Below are 26,493 nucleotides of genomic sequence, written 5' to 3' on the forward strand. Positions count from 1 at the left end.
GAACTATTTCCCATTGAATTTTAGCACAACAACTGATGTTCTGTTCATCTTTTTCCGGTTTAAGCTATCCTTAAGATTGTCCTTCAATTTGTCGGTTCAGGAAGGAAATCTGTCTGAATATGTAAGTTAGGAAGGGAGGCATGTTGTCATCAGAAAAACGTTTATTAAGTATTGGTCGTAGTACCTAGAATTATATTACCAAATGATTTTATTCTTTGGGTATTCTGTTGAATTTTCAAAGAACACTCTCTAGTGCCATTAAAGGGGTCTTTCATAGTGCATTTAAAGGGTATTCTGTAGTGTATTAAAAGATTCGTTCAATCAAAGCTTCACTACTTATAGTATATGATTTTATTTTTTGTATTTTGACAGAATTGTACGAGTATGCGATTATAAAGTGGGTTTCCATTGGGTGGTATGGGTGGTACAATTCCAGATTATGAACATTATAATTATATGTTCCTGTTTATTTCATCTTTTTGGGTGGGGGGAATGTGGTGTCGTGATTACCAGCCAAGAGATAGAACCATCTCTATCTCTATCCCAAAACCTTTTGGCGACTTCCTCGCCCTCTCTCTCTCTCAAGCGATGATTGGGTCAGTTGAGCAAGAGGCCAGGGGGTCGACTACAAAATAATAACAAACCGATTCGATGTATTTTCACACACGAATGCTTTGATTAATTAATAATTGCTGTTCTCAATACAATGGAATTATTGATACCTTTATGGAGAGCTCCCCGCTCTATTCACGGATCAGGGTGATGAGCACTTCGTAACCCAACAGGAACGATAGAGACGAGAGGAGAACAACTTCAACGAAAAATACAACTGCAAGTGTTGTGTGTACTTAACATTTTTTTTTAATTATTCAGCTACCTTATTGTACTAACCACTGGTTCTATCTCTGATATAACCGGAAATACTGGCCACCATACAGTACTGCATGCATATCTCTACGAACAACGTACATAAATATGTACATATGTACCGAAATGTACCGAAATGTACCACTTGAAATCTACAACGATCCACAGACAAATAGTTATCGATAAGCAGTGTCAAAATGAAAGTGGAAAAGGGGAAAAATTGAGTTTGATTTTCGAGTATCAGACACTTGAATACGATCTACCCAGCCCAAAAAAAAAAAAACACGAAGATAAGCCCTAGATTGAATGTTCAAGAAAAAAAAAATAATATCTTAACTGTGAACAAAAGATACTGCTGCTACTATTTTTACGTAGATTTTATGCTGTATTTGTTTCAAGCAGATCTTTATTGTCATAAATATTATGTTTAGTCATAAACCATACAGAAAAAATACTCGTACGATGTCGAAAGCTGAACAACAATTCTATTTCTTTCAACTTTTGACGAAAACATAATCTCTTTCACTGATTAATTTTCCTATACGAAAATTGATTTAATCTTTGGAAGTAATTAATTCCACACGTGTCCTTATGGAGTAACTATTTATACAATTTTGATTTAATCCATTAAATTACTCAATTCGACAAGTTCTTTCATTAGATAATCTTCCTGTTCAATAATTCATTCGGATTGTTTAAAAATTACTTCAATTCGAATACACTCTGAATCATAGGCATTTAATATGTCTAAAGATCTAACATATGTTTTCTATAGAAAACTAAACCCCCGGCGCACTCGCTTGGCTCCTTCGGCTCGCACGCGCCGATATGAGCAAAATATGACATGACGACAACTCAAAACATTTTTATATTAATATTCTGATCTTCCAAAACTTATAAACCCAAGCCTAATGCTAATATAAAACATGCCACATATGTTTGGGGTAGGTTCAGTGGCCAGTTTGGAGCTTGGGTCATGCTTGACAATCACCTCCTCTCTCTGGGTTTTGCAGAAAATACTTTGGCTTACAATCAGCTTTTGGCTTGGTTTTTATCGCTGCTTTCAGCAGCCACTGAGCCACAGAGCCACTTACGGTTCCACTGTGTTCATCGTGACTTGCAGTTGAGAAAAAGACTGAGAGAGTCTCTGGTATTTTCCCGTATGCTAATTAGAGGAGCCATAAAGGGAATAGTTCGAAGTACCAGCAAAAGTCTAGGTAGAGATGGTAGAATGATGACCCAGACACAGATATAGATACAGACACAGATAAAGATAAAAGATATAGATAGATATGCTGATCAAATCAAAGTGGGTTTTATTTGGAGCTCGACTTTATATACATCTAAATTAAATGGATGCTTAGTGAAGTCAGGTTCTAAATGTCGTGATACGCAGTTCAAGGCGAGGATTTGTTTAATTGCCTTCGAGGGGGCTGGGGGCTGCCACTCGTAGATACAAATGTATCTGAAACACGTTAGCGCCCAATTAAGAGGCCAGACGGAGACCAAGACCATAACAAACATAGTTAATGGAAATTACACTTGACTCGATTCTAAGTACGAGTAACGAGAAGTTTTACTTTCAGCAGCATTTGATGGCTGCCGCACGTAACAGACACAGATACTGTGATACTCAGATACTCGTACTCGTAGATACAATAGTTTAAGCTCTCGCATTGGCATTACGATTGGTCCAGCCAACCAGCCAGCTCTCTAGCATCAACATCAACATCAACGTGTTCTGTTTTGCCGCTTTGACTTTTTGTTAATAACAATTTAATTGAGACGACGTTTTTAGTATTTTAATTATAGACAATATAAGCGCAATTATTAGTCATAAAACTAATGATAAAGCCAATAAAAAAACGTAGAATTTTACTATAGTCTGTCGCCTGTACAATAATTGGATCACGGCATGGGGCCGGGCTAGAAGGGACCTAAAACGCTAATGCTTCATGCGTCATGCCTCTCGCACGGATGATCGATGCACGCCTTTGCTCCCGACTGCTCCCAACTCTCTGATGCTCGAGACGCACAAGCGAATGCTGCAGATGAGAGCCCATGAGAATCGCTGATAAGGGTTTTTTCTTGGAATGACATAACATAGCCCACTATATCCGAATGATCGCATTCGTTTGGTGGGAAATGCCCAAACTATAGACATGCATAGGTCGTATTTGCCTGATATTATTTCACAACCGCATGATGGCTATTCCAATTTGCATGAACCACTCCCTTATAACGGTCACCGGTCAGTTATAGCTTTTGATCGACCGATATTTGCAGTCGAAAGTCAAGGGGTCTAACTAAAAAGTTGTGCAAATTTCACACAGTTGACAATTTCCAATGCTTCGCACAAACATCCGCCAATAGAGATGATTGAATCCCTCATACCTACAAAGTGGGTTCGCAAAGTGGTGCGAATGACGTGACATTATCCAGGCATCCAATAAAAAACCCTTCGTCTGGGGATCTCTGGAGATGAGCTCAACGTTTGCCCTTGGTCTGATTGATCCAAGGTTGGGTATTTGTTGTTTTACCACGATTTCATAGAAAATTTCCGCCCACAAAAATGTTTGCTTAGCGACACACTCGAACACAGCACACACGCGATCGAAACTACAAAGTTGGGCCTTTTGGGGATTTCTGGTAATAGCCATAAAACCGATATTCATTGTAGATTGTTTGTTTAGCTATATAGCTAAAGCGCGTCTATAGCATCTGGTATGGCATCTGTCTGGTATAATGTGGGGTCTTAATTGCAGTCCAGGAATATTAAAAGCCCAAGTGATTAGCTCTCAAGTGTAGAAAATTTGCAGGAGGAGCCAAGACAACGACGCGTGTCTGATGATGTATGTGCTGTAAGGGTGAAGTAGGTACAGAAATTACAGACCCATCGGCACGTCCGCCACTGAATGGAGTGAGTATAGAGCCCTGTGGTAATAAACAGTTAAAATCTGGCAAAGTTCATACGAACCATACGTACGTATGCACCACCCACATAGATTGTATGGTATCGTGTATTATGCAGCTGCTCTGGAGAGATTTCAGCATTATCTGGTAACATCCAAGCAGTGTGTATCCAGCTTATGTGGATGTACTTTTATGTGTACCTTTCAATTAACAATATTCTGCTGTGTCTACTTTATGCATCTCAACTGAATTTGATCTCTGACATGCAATTTATATTTAAACAAACAGCTGGGCAGCAACAAGATCTACAATTAGACTGCATGTTACCCTGGATGAATCAGCCCAATAACCGACTGTGGTAGCGGTAAATCATTTGTAGTTTTACAATATATCGGTAGTGGAAGAAAAGATTATATTTTAGGTTCTTAAGCCTATAGTTTTTCGATCCTACAAACTGTACAATTGGGTTGGCTATCTTCATATTGTGTCCAATGTTGATGTAGTCATTTGATTTCGATTGAAATTGTCTATGTTTCGTTTGATAATAGTACCATACCCCTTTGTGAGGGCACAACTTCATATATGAATAATAGCTCCGCCTGATATCGCACTTGCTCTGACTCAGTTTCCTCCTTCTACTGCTCCTCCTCCTCCGGCTCTCCTTTTGATCCGTCTCTTGCTTTCCTTCCTTCTTTCGCTAATTGCGATTGTCGCATGTCGGTTTCGATTTCGATTTCGAATGTTTGATTTTTTTTTGTTCGATTTTAAATTGAGCTTTTGTGGCTGCTATCAGCTTTGGCAGGCGAGCAGGGAGCAGGAGCTTCGGGTGCCGTTAGCACGTTATTGAAGCTCTGCCGCGCGATAAGAGCTTATAAAATTCGATTGAGGTGTGCGATGGGGGGTTGCGGATAAGCGGCGCATTCAAAATTACACACAGATGTATGTAGTACGTGGCTAATGCTAGTCGTTCGTTCCACCATTTCTGATGAAACAAAACAATAATTAAGGTATTTGCCTCTCTCTCTCTCTTCGATCATAGACATTCAATATGCATTATAACTTTCAAGATTTTTCCAGATTCAGTGTGCAACTTCCTTAATCAATCACTCAGTTATTTAAAAGCTCGACCCCAAACCTAATACGAGTAGATCAGCAAACGATTAAGAGTGCTACTATATTTATTACGACCTCATCGACAATATATTATATATATTTTTCGGATCAAGTTCAACCAAAAGATCCGTCTGGGTCTGAACGATCGTCTATAAATATACAACACATCTGTACTGGGAAAATTCAAGACAGATTTTTATCAGTATTAACTTGGAAAGCATTTACAATTAGCTTGAGTTCATTTGCACTCTTTAATCGAGTGTGCTTATCGAACGATCATTAAAATTGGACAAGAATGGTTTTCAAAATAATGGTAAATATTCCACTTTTGTGTTCTTTGTTCTTCATTTTATTCTCATCGCATCATAGTGGAAACTCTCCAGGTTCTGTTATCAATTAAAATTTTTCAGTGTTCACTTTTTGGGTGACTAATTGCTGACAAATACACCACACGTGTTCATACAAACTCGTATTCGTATCTAAACTACTTATTCGGCACTAAACTGCGGACAAATACTCGCATAATTATGAATTTAAATTAATTCATTGACAACCGATAGACAAATTTCGCTTCAGTTCTGCAGAGCAATTGGATTTCTTGAATTGCAACCGGTTTCTCTCTTTGGGGTTTAGTATCCATTTTTGCTAGAATTTTATTTCCATCAGACGTAGTATATGTTCCCACAAAAAAGAGCAAATTTTGAACAAACAAAAACAATTTGGGCTATAAATAAATACAAATTTTGCGTAGTTCGACCAAAGTTTCCAACCATCCATACCATGGGCGGCTAAAAAATAATATTTTGGATACATATTTAGGTGTGTATGTCAATATGTGCGAGTATCTAGAATACACATAACAATACATTAGATACACATGCCTGAATATATTATTCTACTCTCTAGCCAAGGGTGTTATCATTTTGGCAATACTCTTATAAAGATATATGTATGTACATAATACTTGTATAATACGGTCAGCATTCTATGAAAATCAATCTTTTATTGTAATTTCGATATAAAGATGATAATGCTACAAGACTGACTTTTAATCTCTGTTTTGTATCTTAAGAACAGTTCTTAAATAGTCACTCAAGAGTTCTGTGGGTCACTTGATTTGCTTTCAAAGATTACTTCATTTCAGAGATAAAAACCAAACATCAAAGACAAACATGAGGGTATACAGAAGCATGCACTTCTACAGATAAATACTCGTACATGTATCCATAAATATGGAATTTAACGTCGAAGCGTGAAGTATGCCGGATCCGCTCTCTCGATTTATTTATTTATACTTTATTTGGGGGGCTTTGGGGGCTCGTCGCCCGCTGGCCTCCAATGTTGTGCTGGGCAAATTAATTAAGCAAATTAAATTGAACACGCTCAAATAAGTAGATATGTGGGAAGGAATATATAAGGAATACGTTGACTTCTATATAAATATTCCACGAAAATGAATATGTTGATCAGTCATTTGGCAGCACAGGTGTTTCACGATGATGCATCCATCCATAAACGCTGTTGTCTCTTATCAGCGCAGAAACCCGAGTACGTGGAAAACCAAATAATACATACATACATAAGTATATATTTTGCTTCTTTCGTTTTATTAACGATCATAAACCGCACTATTTGTGGCCACAGCCCTGCCTGTGTGAGTACCCGATTCGCGAATCCTTTAAAAATATTCAGAATCCGATATTTTCTAATCTCAGATTATGATTGCGGCGATGCCCCAATCAAGTATAAACATTGCCAGCAACAACAGCATTTTTGCAATACTAACGATGACGCAGCAACTCTTCGCAAAAAAAACTGAGCTCTAACGATGACATGGCATAAAAAACTTACACCGGGGCCCGTTTTACCAGAGAGAGACTAGAAAGAGAGAGCGAGAGAGAGGAGAGACAACTAGAGAGAGTGTCAGAAATAGCGAGAAAGTTTTATGCGCGAAAAGATAGGACAAGCCGGAGCATATTTTTGTTTTTGTCTTTTTTTCAGTGTTCAGAACTAGTATTTTTGTGATAAAAAGACCAACCAGGCGATAAGAATGGTTGTTCCCGGGGGCTGGTTTTTCGTTTTTGGTTTGTACTTAAACTTCTCTTACCCGACCGTGTCTGCTCTTATTTCGGTTGTGGGCTTCGACTGATTGCCACTACCCCACGGATTGATTCTGCTGAGATTTCAGGTGAGGAGAGATGGGTGGGCGTGACGTAGTGGGGTGGGGCAGCGGGTGAGGTGACAATTGAAACAGTCGATCGGTTGAACCAATTAACCGTCTGGTTAGAATATCTAACCGCAGTGCTAATTTGCGAAAAGTGTATTGAAACAGTAAATGTTTATCTATTAATTTAGTTGAGCGAAAGTATTTTAAGTGAAGTCTTGTGTATATCGCCCACTGTGCAGAAACTTGTTGCGTGCATTAAAATAATACAGAATTTTGATTGTTTTTTATTAAAGCCACTATTTACCGCCGCTCCCTCCTCTTTTTCTTCTACTTGTTGTTGTTCGGTGTTTGCTCGTGTCGTGTATTTCTCGTTTTTCGTGTCGCTCTCTGGCGCTCTTTCTCGCTGTCTATTTTGAAGCTCTTAGCAGACGGTATTATGATTTTTCTAGACTTTTGACACGTCTTGGAAATAGCCACATCCGATTATGTGTTTCTGTAAAAACTAGTACCACAGCTAAAAAAAAACCACTATGACGAAATACGTTATCATTGTAGTTGTCGTTGAGATAATCAATTGGCAAGGGTATATGCACTTCGGTGTGCCGTATTTGTGTTCATTTATTTTTATTCTGTTGTGTTTTCCACATGCACTCATACACTCACACCCATAACGATGTCCAAATTAAAGCCGGCTTTTTTTTCTACCCATTTTATTTATTTATTTGTTTATTTGCTGCCTCTGCCACTGTCTCTGCCTGCTTCGTTTGCTGTTGAATTTCTATCTTTGTCTCTCTGCCTTGCCTTGCTGTCTCTGCCGCTCGCGTGTGTGCTCCAAGTCAGGTTCGGTTCTCCCTCTCCGCCCCATGGGCCGCGTAAGAGAGAAAACAAGAAAGAAAGGCTATCTGCGGTGGCCGATGGTGTTGATACCCTTGCAGATCATTTCACGGAAGCCATATATGTACATATGTATGTGTATATTTTGAGCACCGGATTTTGAAAAATTTTGTCTGAATTTCAGCGCTCCGATCTTGGCGTATCAAACTTGGTGGAATATAAATATATCGGAGATGCTGTGCGTTGGTCCACATTCTAATAAATACCCTCTGCAAGGGTATCAAAAGAAAGAGAGGACCTGCACACTGAAACGATATGCAAACACAGTCGAATTGATTTAAGCGACGATTAACGCACACACATTCAGACTCTCTTTTACTCTCTCTGGGTCTGCTTGAGCCTCTCTCTGAGGAGCAGAGACAACATACGATGGTGTGACGACGACGTCGACGATGGCGTGTGTGCGGCGGTGGGGCTTTTCGATGGGGAGCGCAGCGCTTTTTGTCGTCGTGTTTTCCACTAATCAGTTGCACTAAAATGGTGCGCAAGTCCGGTAGAGTTAAAATTTCTAGTCGCAATCGCGCTGCCCCCAGCGTTGGCAACATTCTGTTGCGTGGCAAGTCGGGGGAGAGCGCAGCGGTGGCGGGTTCGATGGAGGCAGCGTCGTTGACCAGAAGACGTCGACGCCGACGAGACAGCAGCGCCAGCCACACGGCCTCAAGTGACGGTGTGTTTTTGTTGTAATTTTTTTTGTTTTTGTTTGTTGCTATTGCGCGATTTATTTTTGCAATTTTTAACGATAGCCACACTCCACACATACAAGTGGACATGCATATGTATGTGCGTGTACGTGTGTGCGTCTTAAAAATTGTATAATTATAATTGCTTTTTGTATGGAAAGATATTCACTGATATTCAAACTGAAAATCCAATGGATAGAAAACTGTGGTGAAGCAGTTGCGTAGGCGTTCGCAAATCGTAGAATGATTTGAAAACTGTAACGGTTACAGCGTTGAAGGGTTCAATAAATATCAAACTAAAGATCGAGTATGGCTCTGAAACTGTGCAAACTCTAAATGTAAAACTTTAAAAGGTTTAATGCAGTATGTACATTTACGGAAAAGCTCAGAAGCTCTTAAAGCTGTGCAAGCTGGTTTTAGCGTTGGAAGGGGATCCGAATGGCTTTCCAACTGTCATACAATTCTGTGAAAATCATGGATGTAAAACTGTATGAAAATTCGAGATAAAATGGCTTTCAAACTCAACAGTTTATTTGAATTGAATGAATGCTCCACGTCCTTGTTTATTATTAACTTTCGACTCTCTTGCTCTTTTTACAGAATCGGAAAGCCATATAATGCACGCCGATGCCCTGACCTCTGGCTATCCGCCGGCCTCGCAGCCCCACAGCCCCATAGGGCACGCCCTCAGTCCCAACGGCGTGGGCCTGGGCCTGAGCAACAGCAGCAACCAGAGCAGCGAGAACTTTGCGCACTGCAACGGAAGCGGAAACGGCAATGGCGCCGGAAGCGGTACCCCCAGCAACAACAACAACGTTTATTCGCCCAACAACAACCACAGCGGAGGGGGAAGCAGCAGCGGGGGAGCTGGAGCCGGAGGCGCCACCAGTCAGCAGCAACAGCTCCAGCAGCAGCAAACGCAATCCCCGACGGTCTGTGCCATCTGCGGGGATCGGGCGACGGGCAAGCACTACGGGGCCTCCAGCTGCGACGGGTGCAAGGGATTCTTCAGGCGAAGTGTGCGCAAGAACCACCAGTACACGTGCAGGTTCTCGCGGAATTGCGTTGTGGACAAGGACAAGAGGAACCAGTGTCGGTACTGCCGCCTGAGGAAGTGTTTCAAGGCGGGCATGAAGAAGGAGGCGGTGCAGAACGAGCGGGACAGGATCAGCTGCCGTCGTACCTCCAACGATGACCCGGATCCGGGAAACGGGCTCTCTGTGATCTCGCTGGTGAAGGCGGAGAACGAGTCGCGGCAGTCGAAGGCGGGCGCCGCCATGGAGCCGAACATCAATGAGGATCTCTCGACCAAGCAGTTTGCCAGCATCAACGATGTCTGCGAGTCAATGAAGCAACAGCTGCTCACTCTCGTGGAGTGGGCCAAGCAGATACCGGCCTTCAATGAGCTCCAGCTGGACGACCAGGTGGCCCTGCTGCGCGCCCATGCCGGCGAGCACCTGCTGCTGGGACTCTCACGGCGATCGATGCACCTGAAGGACGTCCTGTTGCTGAGCAACAACTGTGTCATCACCAGGCACTGTCCAGGTTCGGATATCCCTCACTCCTGCTTGCATACCAGCTGTTTCTTACGTCTCACTGTGTCCTTTGTAGATCCTGGAGTGTCACCCAATTTAGACATATCGCGGATTGGCGCCCGCATCATTGACGAACTGGTGACGGTAATGCGGGATATTGGCATCGACGATACGGAGTTCGCCTGCATCAAGGCGCTGGTCTTCTTCGATCCAAGTAAGTTGTTCAGAAGCGCATCCCTTTTTGTATCCGTGGTGTGTAACCATTTCCCCACTCTCCTCTCACAGATGCCAAGGGCCTGAACGAGCCGCACCGCATCAAGTCGCTGCGCCACCAGATACTCAACAATCTCGAGGACTATATATCCGATCGGCAGTACGAGTCGCGTGGCCGTTTCGGGGAGATCTTGCTCATCTTGCCGGTCCTGCAGTCCATCACCTGGCAGATGATAGAGCAGATACAGTTCGCTAAGATCTTTGGCGTGGCCCACATCGATTCCCTGCTGCAGGAGATGCTCCTGGGTGGTACGTTCTATCTGGATAGATCTTTCCAAATCTAAAACAGAAGCTCATATGTTTTGCTTTCTCGTTTCCACAGGAGAACTGGCGGACAACCCGCTTCCGCTGTCGCCACCCAATCAGTCGAACGACTATCAGAGCCCCACCCACGCCACCAATTTGGATGGCAGCCAAGTGAACGCCACACTGGACACGCTGGACGTGCAGCACATACAGGCCCTGATCGAAGCCAACAATGATGATTCGTTCCGGGCCTATACCGCAAGCTCGGCTGTAGCCGCCGCAGCCTCGTCCTCCTCCACGCCCACGGCCGTCGCTCCGGCTTCCATCTCGCCCCCATTGAACAGCCCCAAGTCACAACAACAGCAGCAGCATCAGCTGCAGAATGCGTCACATCAGCAGCAGGACATCCCCTACATGGATGCAGCCGTGAAGCACTACAACGGCAGCCGATCGACGGGATCCCTGCAGCCGCACCACAGTCCCCAGCGCATGCATCCGTACCAAAGAACGGCCACGTCGCCGGGCGAGTCGGGCCTGGGGCTGGGCTTGCGCAATCCTGCAGACATTACGCTCAACGAGTACAATCGCAGCGAGGGCAGCAGCGCCGAGGAGCTGTTGCGGCGCACACCGCTCAAGATTCGCCCCCCCGAGCTGCTGTCGTCACCGTCCGGCTATGGCATGGGTGAGTCAACTTGCAAATTGGATTTAAATCATGTATCTAAGATGGTTTTTTCACGGTTCATTCCAGAACCCTGTCGAATGACGCTGAAGCAGGAACCGGAAACGGGCTACTGATCGGAAACGGTTGATAAAACCGCATCGTATCTTACTACTGGTGCAATAGGCAGTATGCAATAGGAATCACACCACACCCCAAATCCACAATCCACACTCCCCCCACCCCACATATACAGGCCCAATCTTGCTGTACACATAAACCCCGCCAAGTTCTATACAGATATGAAATGAAAAACTTACTTAATTGTTATGCTTTGAAACCTTTTTGATACTTTTTACTAGCTCTTAAGTAGGTATTTTGGAAATTGTTGCTTAATTTTTAAATGTTTAACGCAGTTGCAATCTATTTTTGGAGTCAATATTCTGCTCAAGAACTTTATTACTATGATATATGTATACAACATACACACTACACCATTATAATATATACATAGATATATACCATTTAGCATATAATACTGAGTTTGTTGGTTATTTGGTTACGTTACCTTCTTATCCTTGTGCGTGGATCGATCACAAAGCGTACAGCTCGTACAGGCCATGCAATATATTGTTTTAGGTTAGGGTGTTGTCTAGAATATGCGCTGAAAGTGTAAAATACGAGTATCTTTAAAGCTAAGCGAAGAACTATTTTTATATGAGTATGTATAAAATACAAAAATAGCTGTAAGATGGCTGAATGAATAAAAAACAAAATCAAAAATTACATAAACCAAATGTAAATCATTTTAATATCGTGTGTCAGACCAACTAGCAATAAATGCTTATGGTCCACTATGGCACACGTAGCGTCACGATTGTATTTTTTGAAGTGCGCTATATCTGGGCTCTGGAGGGTCACACAGTTGATGGTTTTATTTTTGATACATCTACAAACATATATGCCAATTGCGATCAGATCGAATCTGAGAGCCAGAGAGACATCAGATTACACTTTCCGTATCGTATAGCCACACCAATCGACTATAGAATCGGTTCGTAATAAAGTGGATTGGATAGCAACAGGTTCCTCATTTCGTTTCCTCTCTCTGATTGAATTTACTTTCAACAGAAAACAGATCCGATAACAGAGTATAAAATGTAGTTAACGTTTATTTATCAATATTGCTAATGCCCGTCTTCTCCACCTGCGCGAGGAGCTCCTGCAGCTTATTATCAAAGAGCTCGCACCGTATCGGCATCTCCAGCGAGTAGAAGGGGTTCTTGAGGACGTAATCCGAGTACAGCTCGTAGACCTTGCGTAGCAACAGATCGATGCCGTTTAGCCCCGTCTCTGAGATCACAATGAACTTGATGCCGGTGAGTGTTTGGAAGCAGTGCAGCGTGAAGGTGTCCGCCTCTAGCAGCTCGATGCCGGAGCTCTTTGGCTCGGGGCTTAGTTGGCTGGCGATGGCGAACAGCGGATAGAACATGCTCGCCAGGAAGATCTTCTCGTTGGTGGTCGTCTTGGGGCGGCTGAACTTCAGGTTTATTGGGTAGTTCTCCGCGGCCTCCAGAGTCGTTTTCACGTCGCGTCCATCGTCCAGGGTGATGCCACTAACAGGAATCCCATTCACGGCCACCAGGACGTGGCCCACTGGAAAGCCAAATATGTGTACATAGAATTAGAGAGCATTAAGCCAAGGAAACGCCTACCGTTTATTCCATCTTTCCGGTTAAAGGCCACCGACACCTTCTTGGAGTCGTAGTCGAGCACCAGGTCCAGGGGATATGTGAATGTCTTCTCGTGCTCGATGCGGGGTACATGGTTGTCCAGGTTGAAAATAAGGCCACCCGATTTGCTAACTATATAGACGCCATAGATAATCATGGCTTTATTGTTGCAATTTTTGTGAGGAATGTTGTTATGTTGATTGCTGTTCAGTGTGACCGATAAAATATACCGTCCGACCCTCAGAAATATACCGAAACATACCGTCTCATTTAAAAAATATACCGTAATACACTGACGATTTGAAGTTTAATTTTACATATTCCACGTTTTTGATCTTCCGTGCAATATTATTAGCTATGTAGAGCATTTAGCCAAGCGGACATAATTTTATACGATTGATGAATCAATTTTCTACTTGACTGGCTTATTCTGAATACTTGCTTTTATTGGATTTCTATATAACGTTGAAAATGAAATGTAATAGATTAAAAGGTACACCACCAACAGGGTGGTGTTGCCAAACAGATTAGGTTGTGGATATATCGCACGTACACCCTGTCGATACACGCAATCGTAGTGCATTCAAAGTGCCCTTATCGCACAAATATACCGATATTTGTGTAGTCGATATATATATACATCGTTTATTAAACAGCTGTTCGCTGGCACTAGAATTAAAAATAAACATAATATAATTGATTTTCTACCCAAAAATATTGAAGTCGACGAGCTGCGCAAAGTGGCCGCTCTCTTGGTTGTGCACAGGATTGAGACTGACAGTGACGTGACCGGCGACAGCGATGGGTTCCGACGACCAGAGTGCCGCCGACAAGATCCAGAAGGGATTCCAGATAAATTACATGATATTGCGTGACGCGGACAGCGGCAAGATAATATGGCAAGAGAACAAGGACTTTTCGGCTCCGGATGTGGAGCACGAGGCGCGGGTGCCCGTCAAAATACTGGACATGCGGGCGGTATCGCGTGAGATCAACTTCAGCACCGTCGAGTCGATGGAGAACTTCAGGCTCGACCAGAAGGTGCTCTTCAAGGGGCGCATCATGGAGGAGTGGTTCTTCGAGATGGGCTTCGTCGGCGCCAGCACCACCAACACCTGGCAGTCGACCATCGAGGCGGCCCCCGAGTCCCAAATGATGCCAGCCAAGGTCTTAAATGGCAATGTGACAATTCAAACCAGTTTCTATGACAACGAAACACTCATCACAAAATCGGTTGTGCGCCTCTACTACATATAAATGAATGTGAGTCAGCGTCGGTCGGCCCACACTCGCACACGGCCAGGTGTTCACTCTTCACACTCGCCCACAAACATATGTATACATATATATAGAAGATCTTCTGCAATTCTGCCCGTTGCTAATGCACAACCAACGTCTCAAAATGTTCTCCGCGAAACGGGAGAAGTTCTCTTCTCTTTGAAGTTTCTGCATTTCAATGCAATTGTTAGTGCGTTTGTAGTTCTAGATGAATGCATTTTAATATAATTTTACACGATACATACTATATTAATTTATTAATAAAGCGTTAACGAATGTAATATGCACACATAAGATTATCAACACCTTCTAGAAAACCTAAGTGGAAAAATGAATGTATCTGCAAGCAAAACTATTCAATCTAGATTAGAAATGGCTTAGCATAATGGTATTTGTCATTTCTCATTTGCTTTGGATTTGGCATTGGCTCCGATTTGATTATACCATACCCATTGGCGCCAGATCCAGGTCCGACTGATTGGGAGAAAACGCCGTGGGGGTCGTCGCTGATGGAATTGGTTCTGTGGCAGTGGCTCTGTTTTACTAACAACAGCAGCATAATCCTCAAGAACCACTCCAGCTATGGCTGCGATTCAATGAATATTCATGGAGTGTGTTCGCGAGTTGAGAGGTGGATTTGGATCGGTCGAGAGTTTTGCGAAGGGCAGGAAAAGAGCAAAGAGGAGGCAGAGAGCTGTCAACGACTACGACTTGACCCCATTTCATCGCGATACTGCGGCAGCGGTTCATCTAAAATAGAACTCGTGCCCGGTCAAGAGTCACTCGATAATGCCGAGAAAGTCTTCTTCGTGGCTAGTGGTCGAGGCAGCCAGCAGTTCTTCTTGTCCCGTCCCTCGCATCACAACAGAACCAAAAAGTGAAGTCTAGTTATGGCAAGGATACGTGGTGGTGTGCTGATCCTCCTGGCGATCGTCCTTCTGGCCCTGGCGGCCTGCAGTCAGGCTGAGAAATCCCAAAACCATCAAAAGCAGAAGCAGCAGAGGACCAAGCCCGGATCCGCACAGGCTATGGGCAACCACAAGAACAGACGGCCCACCAAGAACCAACAGGCGGCCGGGCAGAAGCAGCGACCCAACAAACAGAAGCAGCCCCCTCTCCAGCAGCAGAAGCCCAGCACTGCCGAGTCGAATGTGTTCACCGCATCGGTGCCCGTTCTGGGCAGGCTCCGTGGTCGGACTTTGAGCACGGACTGGACTGGCAAGGAAATAATGCAATTCCTCGATGTGCCATACGGAAAGGCAGACCGCTTCAAGGTGAGTTCATATTTCTTCTTGTTCCAGTTTTTATTCCAAGGGTCAAGGAACTCAAATTCAAAAATATGTTCAAGAAGAATTTCTCTGCTTAAGATTGGTTCCTTATTTTTATATTTTGGCCCTACTGTCAGAGTCCTCGATAGTATATTGGTAAAATAGCAGTTTGACGGCAGAAGAAGCAAATCCTCGATAGTATAGTGGTTAGTATCCCCGCCTGTCACGCGGGAGACCGGGGTTCAATTCCCCGTCGGGGAGAAATGTAAATTTCTTTTTATATTTTTCTTCTATTTTATTTTTTGGTTCTTCTAAGAATGTGAGTCAAAATACGTAGAATATCCGGGAGATGATGTTAAACCAAAGGTCATAAAATCATAAAAGTATTATTTAAAGGAATAAAAGTTTCTTAAAATCTCTCCAACGAGAAATTAGCCCCCCACAGACTTTGGCCCAAAAACCTTCATCCGATTAACGCGTAAAGATTGTCTAACTAGCTAATAATACTCTAATCTAATACGTCAATTGCTCAGGCGACTAAAAATATATATATAAGCTGCATTAATAATAACAACTGATATGATAAATCGAAGCCAACAAAATTAAAATGTAGAGACTTAAAATTAAATTTCATTGGCTTTAGGCAGCGGAACTGGCTTCTTCCTGGCGAGGCGTTCTTCCCGCCCATCGTCATCACCCCGGATGCCCTTCCATACAGGATCTGCTCAAGTACGCCAAATTGGAGGAGGACGGCTTCGATGTCGAGGACTGTCTTCGACTCACCATCAGCACCAAGGCGGTAGGTGAAAATCTCCGCAAGTGAAAATTCTTGATTGACTTAGCCTCTGCCTACCGTTCGACAGATGGAGGGAGATCTCGCGCCAGTTATGGTGTACATTCATGGCGACTTCTTCTACGACGGCGACTCCGTGGAGGCCGCTCCCGGCTATCTGCTGGAGGAGGATGTGGTGCTGGTTTCGGTTCGGTATCGCTTGGGGCCATTCGGCTTCCTGTCGACAATGAGCGACGAAATGCCTGGAAACGCGGCCGTCAGCGACATCATCCTGGCCCTTAAGTGGGTGCAGAAGCACATTTCCTCCTTCGGTGGCGATCCGCAGCGGGTCACTCTCTTCGGCCAGGTGGGCGGGGCAGCACTTGTCAACGTGCTAACCCTGAGCCCGGCCGTGCCGGCGGGACTCTTCCATCAGGTAATCTACCAGTCGGGCACGGCGCTGTCGCCCGCCTTTATCACGGACACCCCACTAGCCGCCACCAAGGATATTGCTCGCATCGCCGGCTGCAAGCAGCTGGCTAAGGTGGAGTCGTTGAACAAGTGCCTGGTTCGACTCAACGCCACTATGCTGCTGGCCGCCTTCAGCATCCATGGCGAGGACAAGCCCTCGCTGAGCGGCGGCGCCTATGGCGGTGTCCAGCTGGTCATCGGTGGACCGTCAGGCATCCTGCCGGAGCATCCGGGGCGACTGCTGGCCGCCGAGAAGTTCCAGGCCTATCCCACAATGGGCGGCAGCGTCAAGCATGGCGGTACCTTCATGTTGAGGGGTGAGTGAACACACTGACCCACTTGTATGACCTTGGGACTGAATGTGAATTCACCATCATCTCTGCAGATATATTTGCGGACAGTTTCAACGACACAATTCTGGATGACAAGCTGACTGGACGCCAGTACATTGAAACCATTATTGCGCAGGCCAATGGGGCGGATCCCACTGGCTCCTGGAGTGACTTTGCCGACGAGGAGATCTTCAGTGTCGAGGACATCAAGAACGGCACCTTCAAACGTCTTACCCCAGGACTGATCGACGTGAGTAGCAAATGAACATTTCCGAATGCTAATATTAATAGTCACCGAATGGCCTACCCTGAGCAGCTCTGCACCACGATTTCCCTGAAGAATCCCGTGCTCTTGGTGCTCCAGGCTAATGCCAAAAAGCTGCCCAACAGTACCTATCTGTATACCTTCGACTACGAGGGGGAGCTGAACCGCTACGGCAGCAGCGATGAGGAGGCCTCTTTTGTGCCCTTCGACATGGGCGTGTCGCTGACTGACGACAACCTCTACCTCTTCCCCTGGCCACGTTACCAGATGCTGAACTCCAACCGCGACATCAAGGTAGCCAAGCGGATGGTGGCCCTGTGGACGTCCTTCGCCAAGACGGGAGTACCCGTTGCCCAGGGTCTGCCCTCTTGGGCACCAATGAGCGACGACACGGGACCCTATATGCGCATAGGTCGCACGATCAGCTTCGGCGACAACTATCTGGACGAATACCGCATTGCGGTCGAGGAGGTCAAGAAGGGATACAGTCTGGTCAACGAGGACTACTATGACCTGGAATCGGCCTTGCTGGCGGCCACCATGCGGGATAGGTTGCCTGACGCCGACGCCGAGGACGATCAGGAGGATGAAGAGGAGGACAATAATGAGATGACACCCAATGAGGCGCGCGGCCAAAATTTGGTGTTCATTGCCAAGAAGTCAACGCGGATCCAAAAACAATAAGAATTTAATTACTTGTTACATTCCACTAAATTTATTTATTCATGGATGTCATTAAAATGATTTTATGATTCATTTGCACACACAAGTGGAGGCTATACTCGCGTATGTTCGTACACTCTGATCACCGCATCAATTATATGTCTGCCATATGGGCAGAAGATACTATTTATCTGAAGTAGACACCCTGGGAAAAATAAAAGTCTTAACAATTGAAATGAATTTTGATATCAGAATCAGAAATACTTAGAGGTCTACCTCCTTATATTACGAGTAAATTTATTTTGTACTTGTGAGCGAATCACTTACAATTCCTACAATTATATAGATATATTAATATGTATGCAGCGCGTCAATCTTATCCTCCAGCCGTTCAGAATTTCCACTCACCGAATCAAGGATGTCAAGGATCCTTGTAGATGTACAGCAATCAGCATATACAGGAGGAAAGACACAAGCTTGAACAGCATTCTACAAATTACCTCAAATGTGCAACAGCACACGAAGCAGTGAAGGAGGTGCCGAAAGTAAAGACTCTGGAGAGCTTCGTTCAGATCGGTTCGCGGTTCTTTTACATCGAGCAGAGTAACACAGTCAATTGGTTCTCCGGATCGAATATATGCCGTCAGATGGGGGGTTATCTGGCGAGTCCGAGAAGCGAAGAAGAGCTGAATGCCATTCAAGTAAAGCTCACTAAAGGCCGCAGCTATTGGCTTGGAATTTCCGATATGGGCGATGACGGCAGGTTTGTGTCGCAGGCCACGGGAATCTTGGCTATTTTTCGAAAGTGGTATCATGGTATCGGCCAAATCGCTCAACCAGACAATAAGAATGATAAGGAACATTGCGTAGAACTTAAATCACAATATGGCTATTTGATGAATGACTTACCATGTACTAATAATATATGTTTTATTTGCGAGTCAGGTGAAGAATAAATAAATAAATTGCATTCAGACTGTTTTCTGTCGAAGAAGGAAGAGTCTTCGACCACATATTTATTTAAGATATATATCCCATTCAGGAACTCGCGAGAGTTCTCCGTATAGATCCCATAAATCATATTTGATGTGCCAGAGAGCCAGAGGAATGGATAACTGTTGATTGCGAACAAAATTTGCATAATTATTCGTTTAGAAAGAAGATCAAGCTCTCATTTGTATGTTCTATGTTCAATATAATGCCATGGCTGATTCGATAACTTAATTAAAAGAGAATCAGTTTCAGTCGGGAATATATAATCAGTAAAATAATTTGCTGTAGCTGCTGTAGCGGGCCTTCCCTTTTCAAACAAAGGAAACTTGTATCTCCAAAGAACCTACAGAGATTATTAAGTGCAAAAGTGGCTTTGGACACTAAAGCGTGATGTTGCTTTCTCCCGCAGCTCGGGATGATTGATAATTCGCGATGGGCCTCGAATACCAGTAGCGAGGAGAATATGGAAAATCAATTTGTAAAATCTAAAATTTAAAATAGGCAGCGCCCGCAGCTTTTAAGATATTAATTTTTACCCCAGCTCTGCCCGCACTTTCCTCGTGGCCATTGTTGGCGTGAGAAAGACAAACTCAGCGAATGCCCAATGTTTGGCGGCAAATATTCGCCAGCAAATCAATCTCGGCGCCTAATGACTGACCAGCTGACAAATCAAGTTCGGGCTGTCGGTTTGTTGGTCTGTCGCCGGGCTTTTCCCTTTTACTTGCCCCGAAGCGCCCGGAGCGGGAAAAAGCGGAGCAGCGAAATTCTTAATTATTTGCATAAATCTATGGATCGGCAGAGACCGACCACGGGGGCAAGGCGTCATTCGTATTTTGGCGTTTTGTTTTAGTCTCTCCGTTTGCGAAATCTTCTTTTGGGTATGTCGGTCAGGTCTGGGGTGAAACTTCGGGTCAGAGCGGACTAAAATCTATTAGACACCACACGGCATAGATCAGTCGCGTTTAGTGCGCCATCGAGAGCGCTGGCTTCTTGGTTTCTTCTGATCGCGTTCTCCAAGATGCACCACGTATCTGTGCTACCACTCGCCGTCCTCATCGTCCTGGCCCTCCACTGGGGCGCGGAGGCACGCGTCCGCGGCAGGGTCTACGACGAGGAGAAAGACACCATCATTGAGCTACCAAAGCTGGGCAGTATCCAGGGAAAAATCCTAGAGACTGCCTGGACCAAGCGCGAGGTGCTGCAGTTTGTCGATGTCAGATACGCCGAGCCCCCGACGGGGCAGCATCGATTCAAGGTATGGTAGTGGCTAATGCTTTCTGAACGGAAGCATCAGAAAGTGAAAGAAAAATGAGAGCTAATTTTAAAACATTCGAATAGAAATGTTCAGCTTGATTGGTTATCCGGTTTCTACTACTAGAAACTTTCAAAAATATGCAAATCTCACAAAATTAAATTCTCTAAAGAAAAATATGAAACAAATTGGAATCTCCCCGACGGGGAATTGAACCCCGGTCTCCCGCGTGACAGGCGGGGATACTAACCACTATACTATCGAGGATGTGGTTCTCCTGCCGTCAAATTGTTATTTTGTGTCATCTGCTCCTTATGGATTCCGGAAAAAGGGACTTGAAGAGCTTCCAATTGCAAACGATGACTCATTGGCTATTTTGGATTTGGTTCTATTTCTTAGGCCCCGCGCCCGATAGAGCCTTGGGAAGATGTAATGGATGCTACAGCGGAAAAGATTGGATGTCCCTCGGTGGTGTCGATGGACTCGCTGCGCAAGCTGGACGATGTGCTGGACGTTGAGGATTGCCTAACGATGACCATCACTACGCCGAATGTGACTGCGAAGCTGCCCGTTCTTGTCTACATACACGGCGAGTATCTGTACGAGGGCAGCAACTCCGAAGCGCCGCCAGACTATCTGCTCGAGAAGGATGTGGTGCTGGTGACGCCGCAGTACCGACTGGGACCCTTTGGGTTCCTCTCCACCAAAACAGACGAAATACCAGGAAACGCTGGCTTTCTGGACATCTTCCTTGCCCTGCAGTTTGTCAAGCACTTCATCCAGTACTTTGGCGGCGATCCGACGCGTGTCACTGTCGCGGGACAGGTGGGTGGGGCAGCCATTGCACATCTGCTCACCCTCTCGCCGATGGTGCAGCGGGGTCTCTTCAGCCAGGTGATCTACCACTCGGGCTCGGCCATCATGCCCATCTTCCTCGAGGAGGATCCACGCAAGCATGCCCAGGAGATAGCCAAGAAGGCTGACTGCCAGATGGTGACGGTGCGGGACCTGAACACTTGCCTCATGGAACTCACGGGCCTGGAGCTGCTCACCGCTTTCATGGAACATGCGGTAAGTACATCAAGTGCATCATACTGCAGGCAATCTCTGATTAACGAGAGCCCTCACCTGACAGCTCGAGAAATCTGACCTGGGCATTGGCCACACGGGCGGCATACAGTTCACCATTGGTGGGCCGAGTGGCGTGCTGCCCAAACACCCCTACGATCTCATGTTGGAGTCCAATTTCTCGTATCCGGCCATGGGCGGCTGTCCGAAAAATGCCGGCACTCGAGTCCTCAACGAGATCGTAGACAACGACTTCGAGGGAAAGATCCCGGACGATGAGTACAATACCTACGACTACATCGATCATGTGATACGGCAGGTAGTGGGCACTGATAAGACCATGCTGCTCACCAGCTTCGTCACGCACGACTTTTTCAACCGCCAGCTCCTGGAGAACGGAACTTTCGACACCCTGATTCCCAGGCTAGTCGATGTAAGCACACCGCTAAACTATCCACATCAATCTCTAATTCTAACGGTCTTACAGGTGGCTGGAACCCTGAATCACAAGCTGCCCGTGTTGCTGGCAATGAATATGAACAACAAACATAATCCGGACAACACGTTCCTCTACTCCTTCGACTACGCGGGCGAGTTCAATAGGTATCGCGAGATGGACGAGGAGACGAACATGCAGAGTCCGTTCAAGGCGGGCGTCTCGCTGACCGACGAGGCCCTCTACCTCTTTCCTTATCCCGAGCATGTGCAGCGCCTCAGTCCGCCGGACGTGACGATGGCCCACCGTATGGTCGACCTGTGGACAAACTTTGTGATCAGCGGCAATCCCCTGGGCTCCTATCGGTCCGGCTATTGGCCGCCAATGACCACGCTATACGGCCCGTACATGAAGATTGACGAGACGCTGACAATTGGAGGCAACTATTTCAATGAGTTCTCCGCCACGCTGCGCGACGAGGATCAGGGCCACAGTCTGATACGCGAAATCTACTACCTCCGCAGCCAAAGCCGGAAGAGGGCCAAAGCCCAGCGGAAAAAGCAGTTGGCTGCGGCAACTGCCAGTAGGATGAAGAAGCTTGAGGTTCGCAAGAGTCTGGTGAAGCGGCCAAATCGCAACAAGATACGGCTATAAAGCCATGCACTGAGCCAATAGGTACATTTTAAAGCCTGTATCTGCGCAGGGAATGATTTACAATTGGTATTGATTACTCATATGATATATATAATATTTAATAAAGAACTCTTTAGAATAGTACTCAGGTTTCTATGGAATATGATTGAATACCGCTCTACAGCTTGGGTCGCTGCTGTCTGCGCAGCTGCTTAGCGTTCTGCGGCAAGTTGTGATGATTGCTAACAAACTGTCGGTAACCTGGGTATTCTGGGCGAGAGTCCTCCCAGCCCTCCTGAACAGCCCGATCTCGCTCCTCTGCCTCCTGACGTTTCTCCTGCGCCCTAATGTAATCTTCGTAGTTTTCGTAAGCGCTGGGATCATTCTCGGGATCAGTCTGCTCCTGAGCTGCTGCTGCTGCTGCTGCCACTGCCGCTTCAGCTTCTGCATTGGCTCTCAAATACTCCTCGTAGGTTTGGTAAGGTTGCCGACGGTCCTGCTGATCTTCCTCATCATCAGTTGGGTTGTGGGACTGCCGCTCCCGCTCCTGTTGTTCACGATACAGTTGCTCACGTTGCTGTTGCTCTCGTTCTTGCTCCTCGGAATAGTTTCGGTTTGAGCTTTGTTCGCTATCGGGTTCAAAGTTGGCTGGTTCTTCTTCATCGTCTCTTCGCAAGTAGTCCTCGTAGCTTGGATAGGGCCTGCGAGAGCTTTCTTGATCTTCCTCCGGCTGATTTGGCTCGTAAGGCTGATGTCCACCCTCCATTTGCTCTCGCTGCTGCTGTTCTCGCTCCTGTTGCTCCCTCTCTTCCTGCTCTCGTTGCTCTTGTTCGCGCTGCTGCTGCTCTTGCAGCTCCTGCTGCTCTCTGGCTTGTTGCTCTCGCTGTTCCTGCTCTAGCTGTTGCAGTTCTCGCTGACGCTCCTCGTAGTAACGACGTTGTTCTTCCAGTATTTGCTGTCGCTGCTGTTCTTCTCTTTCTTGTTGCTCCCTATCGTCCAGTTCGCGCTCGTCTTGTTCCGCTGGCTGGAATGGCTGCTCCCGCTCACGCTGCTCCCGCTCACGCTGCTCCCGTTCACGCTGCTCCCACTCACGCTGCTCCCGCTCACGCTGCTCTAATTGCTCCTCCGGATTTACTTGCGCTGGCTCTCGGTTTCGCTCCCATTCATCCCTTGCCTCCTGTTCACGCTGTTCCCTTTCTTGCTGCTCTCGCTGCAGCTGTTCTCGCTGGAGTTTCTCTCTCTGCATCTGGTAGCGCTTTTCCAATTCTCGCTGGGCTTCCTGCTCTCGCTGCTCTTGCAGACGCTGCTTCTCTCGTTCCTCCTCTTCGCGACGCTGATTCTCTTGCTGTTGCTGCTCTCTTTCGCGCTGTTCACGCAACCTCTGCTCTCGCTCTTGCTGCTCCCGGATCACCTGTTGCCGCCTGATTTCCTGAGCTCTTTCGTATGCAGGATCCGTTGGCCTCCTTGGAAAGGCCTGAGGCGGTTGGGGCTGTCGGTTTTGCTGCCAATTAGCATAAGGATTGTACGCATACGTTGGACGCCTGGTAGTCGTCGTCGTCGTCAAAGTTGTGGTTGTTGTGTTGTACCCATAGGGGCTTTGCTGCCAGCTAGGATACGGGTTGTAGACATACGGACGTCTGGTCGTCGTTGTTGTGGTCGTCGTTGTAGCTGTTGTTGTGCTATTGGTTGTATTGAAGTACGACCCATAGAGATTCGGAGCGTAAAGTCCGTCACCGAAATGTGGGTCCAGCTCCAGCATGTTCTGCCTCGAGTTGGTGAAGCGCAGGAAAGGACCGTACTCGGAAGTGGCCTTGGGCCAGACACCAGGATTTTGGTTGGGTATGCCCGTAACGGCAAAGTTCACCCACATGGTAACCAGTGCGCGAGACAGCGACTTGTCCACCGGATTCAGGCGGCTGGCCTCCGGCGGGTACGGAAACAGATACACGCTATCGTCGCTCAGGGAAGCGTCCACACCAAAGGGTAGCGGATTGTCCAAGTGGCCGAACCGATGATACTCGCCGCGATAGTCAAAGGTGTACAAATAGACGGGACTCTTTTTGTGCGAGAGCCGGATGGAGTAGATGACGGGTGCCCGATACAGGATCATGTTGCTCAATTCCAACAGACCCTGAGACACACTGTATGCACTGGCCGTGCGATCGTGCTCCTGCGAAAAGATCTCGCGACGCGCCCAATCCAGCCACAGTTGGTGTTGGCTTGGAGGCGCCGTGTGGCGCAGGACCACGTTGATGAAGTCGCTCACATTCTGCGATTGCACGCGCTGTATCTGGTCGTAGAAGCCTAGGAGGAAATGGGAGGGAGTGTAGTAAGTCCAAGTCCGCAATGATCTATCAAATATTCTCTAATCGGTTGATAGTCTTATCTCATTTGACCAGTTCTGACCCAACCGAACATGACACAATTTCCTTAGCATAGCACTCACGTGATAGTATAAAGGCGCTGGCATCTTTGGCGGCTCCCACAATCATGGGAACCGTGCTGTTGGCCGAGTTGGCCGCCAGTGCGGCAGGATGCTCGGGAAGGTAGCCCAGGGGATCGCCCACCACCAGCTTGAAACCGCCCAGGAAGCTGAGGCCGCGGGCCTCGTTCTGTTGGAACAGCTGCTCGAATGCGCTGACCACTTGGGAGGTGGGCAGACGGCTGAGGCAGTCGTAGAGCGGTGCCAGACTTCGGCCGGCATTTGGACAGCGGGCGAGGCGTGCGAACGTGTCCAGAGTTTCCAGAGGACGTTCGTCGATCAGGTAGGGGTTCAGTGCCGTGCCAGACTGGAGGATGAGCTGCTGGAAGAGGTTCGTTGCCCGACCGCTGAGGCTGAGGGCATGAACGAGAGTGGCGCCGCCGGCCTGACCCACTAAGGTCACTTTTCCGGAGTTTCCGCCAAAGTAGGGAAGGTTGCGCTGCAGCCACTCCAACGCCAGGTGGATGTCTGAGAGTGCCACGTTGCCAGGCAGTTGCTCACTGAGGGCGCTGAGAAACCCGAAGGGCGCCAGGCGATAGTTGATCGAAACTAGGACAATTTCGTTCTCCAGCACGTAGTCTGGCTGGGCCTCCTCGGCACCGCCGTCGAACAGCATCTCGCCGTGCACAAAGACCAGGACGGGCAGATCGCGTGCCCCCTCTGGGGCGTAGATGTTGAGGGTCAGGCAGTCGTCAACGTTCTCTCCCCGTGCCTCGGCCGTTTGCAGTCGCTGCAACTCCGGAAATTGGGCGCAATTCGGACTGGCTGTGGTGGCGTCCACTCTCCCCTGGAAGGGCACTGGCCTGGCCTGCTGGAAACGTCCCAGGCCGCCTCCCACTTGAGCGTAACGCACGCCAAGGAATGCATTGATGGGCCTATTCGAGATCGTCTTGTAGCCGCGTATACCGACTATATCTCCCACTCCGGGAACTTGCACACGCGCTTCCTGTGGTGCCTCCTGAGGCTGGGGAGTCTCCTGCCACGGTGGCGGCCTTAGTGGTTGAGGAGTAAACGAACCCTCGTTCTCCTCGCTTAATTCATAGTCGATATCATCAGTCCTAGGCCTGGTCTGGAGGGCGCAGATCTGGCATACGCAGAGTGCCAACGCCAGGAGCTGGACCCAGGAAAGCAACGGCTGCATGTTGCTCTCTGTGTCGCGATTAAATGGGAACTGATTTCGGACTTAGTTTCTACAGACGGACCAGCTGAAACACTATCTATCGCCAGCACTAGCCTTGATTCGAGTGACCCACGAGGCGGGCTCCAAAAGTAGTCCCACATCTCAGCAGCTCTGGCTGAACAAAAGGGGGTTGAGCGTTGAGCAACAATGAGATTGAGTCTGCGCCTTCCAGCTAGTTCTGCGACTGCCCTCGAAGTCTTAGTTCCACTTCGAGATGTCGTCACTGCGTTCTTAACTCCGCTTCTCTGGGTCCGTTCCTTATCTCATCCGTCCTATGTACGAGTCTGCCTCTGGGTTATCAGTCCGGGTGCGTATGGTGGA

General features: G+C 46.7%; 6 protein-coding genes and 2 non-coding genes across 10 annotated transcripts in view; 5 read left to right on the forward strand and 3 right to left on the reverse strand.

Moving 5' to 3' along the window:
• The window catches only part of LOC108163454 (transcription factor HNF-4 homolog), a 28,691-nt gene extending 16,559 nt beyond the window's left edge, over positions 1-12,132 (forward strand). For 2 of the 3 annotated variants that reach the window (XM_017298743.2, XM_017298742.2), the window contains 5 exons: positions 9,235-10,179; positions 10,246-10,383; positions 10,455-10,691; positions 10,765-11,370; positions 11,437-12,132. In XM_017298743.2, coding sequence (XP_017154232.1) covers positions 9,235-10,179; positions 10,246-10,383; positions 10,455-10,691; positions 10,765-11,370; positions 11,437-11,483 — 1,973 coding nt within the window. In that variant the 3' untranslated portion in view covers positions 11,484-12,132. Of the gene's footprint in view, positions 1-8,388; positions 8,622-9,234; positions 10,180-10,245; positions 10,384-10,454; positions 10,692-10,764; positions 11,371-11,436 lie in introns of those variants that run through there. The other variant, XM_017298741.2, reaches the window with a different exon arrangement.
• A 358-nt stretch (positions 12,133-12,490) lies between these two features.
• LOC108164024 (trafficking protein particle complex subunit 4) lies at positions 12,491-13,310 on the reverse strand. The gene is made up of 2 exons (XM_017299598.2): positions 13,062-13,310; positions 12,491-13,002 (listed from the first exon to the last, which is right to left on the reverse strand). The coding sequence occupies exons 1-2, from the start codon at positions 13,234-13,236 to the stop codon at positions 12,518-12,520; spliced, it is 660 nt and encodes a 219-aa protein (XP_017155087.1). The 5' UTR covers positions 13,237-13,310; the 3' UTR covers positions 12,491-12,517.
• Positions 13,311-13,711: 401 nt separating this feature from the next.
• On the forward strand, positions 13,712-14,644 carry LOC108163857 (probable cGMP 3',5'-cyclic phosphodiesterase subunit delta). Its single transcript, XM_017299372.2, has one exon. The coding sequence runs from the start codon at positions 13,881-13,883 to the stop codon at positions 14,334-14,336; it is 456 nt and encodes a 151-aa protein (XP_017154861.1). The 5' UTR covers positions 13,712-13,880; the 3' UTR covers positions 14,337-14,644.
• A 93-nt stretch (positions 14,645-14,737) lies between these two features.
• LOC108163856 (glutactin) lies at positions 14,738-18,347 on the forward strand. Its single transcript, XM_017299371.2, has 5 exons — positions 14,738-15,631; positions 16,269-16,424; positions 16,489-17,185; positions 17,254-17,450; positions 17,517-18,347. The coding sequence occupies exons 1-5, from the start codon at positions 15,248-15,250 to the stop codon at positions 18,147-18,149; spliced, it is 2,067 nt and encodes a 688-aa protein (XP_017154860.1). The 5' UTR covers positions 14,738-15,247; the 3' UTR covers positions 18,150-18,347.
• Trnad-guc lies at positions 15,815-15,886 on the forward strand. The gene has a single exon. It is a non-coding gene; the product is annotated as a tRNA-Asp (tRNA).
• A 1,730-nt stretch (positions 18,348-20,077) lies between the features above and the next one.
• Positions 20,078-22,544, forward strand: LOC108161226 (glutactin). Its single transcript, XM_017295450.2, has 4 exons — positions 20,078-20,376; positions 20,773-21,444; positions 21,509-21,874; positions 21,929-22,544. Exons 1-4 carry the CDS (start codon positions 20,140-20,142, stop codon positions 22,529-22,531), a joined length of 1,878 nt encoding a protein of 625 aa, XP_017150939.1. The 5' UTR covers positions 20,078-20,139; the 3' UTR covers positions 22,532-22,544.
• Trnad-guc lies at positions 20,569-20,640 on the reverse strand. The gene has a single exon. It is a non-coding gene; the product is annotated as a tRNA-Asp (tRNA).
• A 63-nt stretch (positions 22,545-22,607) lies between the features above and the next one.
• Positions 22,608-26,168, reverse strand: LOC108162446 (glutactin). Its single transcript, XM_017297188.2, has 2 exons — positions 24,957-26,168; positions 22,608-24,814 (listed from the first exon to the last, which is right to left on the reverse strand). The coding sequence occupies exons 1-2, from the start codon at positions 26,131-26,133 to the stop codon at positions 22,689-22,691; spliced, it is 3,303 nt and encodes a 1,100-aa protein (XP_017152677.1). The 5' UTR covers positions 26,134-26,168; the 3' UTR covers positions 22,608-22,688.
• Between the last annotated feature and the right edge of the window lie 325 nt (positions 26,169-26,493).

This window comes from Drosophila miranda, chromosome 4 (genome assembly GCF_003369915.1).
Source record: "Drosophila miranda strain MSH22 chromosome 4, D.miranda_PacBio2.1, whole genome shotgun sequence".
NCBI lineage: Eukaryota > Metazoa > Arthropoda > Insecta > Diptera > Drosophilidae > Drosophila > Drosophila miranda.

What these genes read in the sequence shown, in the direction of transcription:
- LOC108164024 (XM_017299598.2), bottom strand. Translation starts at nt 13,236, where the DNA reads ATGATTATCTATGGCGTCTATATAGTTAGCAAATCGGGTGGCCTTATT. An exon ending in CCGGAAAGATGGAATAAACG is followed by an intron (nt 13,003 to 13,061) that starts GTAGGCGTTTCC and finishes TTGGCTTTCCAG; the next exon opens with TGGGCCACGTCCTGGTGGCC.
- LOC108163857 (XM_017299372.2), top strand. Translation starts at nt 13,881, where the DNA reads ATGGGTTCCGACGACCAGAGTGCCGCCGACAAGATCCAGAAGGGATTC.
- LOC108163856 (XM_017299371.2), top strand. Translation starts at nt 15,248, where the DNA reads ATGGCAAGGATACGTGGTGGTGTGCTGATCCTCCTGGCGATCGTCCTT. An exon ending in TCACCATCAGCACCAAGGCG is followed by an intron (nt 16,425 to 16,488) that starts GTAGGTGAAAAT and finishes ACCGTTCGACAG; the next exon opens with ATGGAGGGAGATCTCGCGCC. An exon ending in CGGTACCTTCATGTTGAGGG is followed by an intron (nt 17,186 to 17,253) that starts GTGAGTGAACAC and finishes TCATCTCTGCAG; the next exon opens with ATATATTTGCGGACAGTTTC.
- LOC108161226 (XM_017295450.2), top strand. Translation starts at nt 20,140, where the DNA reads ATGCACCACGTATCTGTGCTACCACTCGCCGTCCTCATCGTCCTGGCC. An exon ending in CGGGGCAGCATCGATTCAAG is followed by an intron (nt 20,377 to 20,772) that starts GTATGGTAGTGG and finishes TCTATTTCTTAG; the next exon opens with GCCCCGCGCCCGATAGAGCC. An exon ending in TGATTCCCAGGCTAGTCGAT is followed by an intron (nt 21,875 to 21,928) that starts GTAAGCACACCG and finishes ACGGTCTTACAG; the next exon opens with GTGGCTGGAACCCTGAATCA.
- LOC108162446 (XM_017297188.2), bottom strand. Translation starts at nt 26,133, where the DNA reads ATGCAGCCGTTGCTTTCCTGGGTCCAGCTCCTGGCGTTGGCACTCTGC. An exon ending in CAGCGCCTTTATACTATCAC is followed by an intron (nt 24,815 to 24,956) that starts GTGAGTGCTATG and finishes ATTTCCTCCTAG; the next exon opens with GCTTCTACGACCAGATACAG.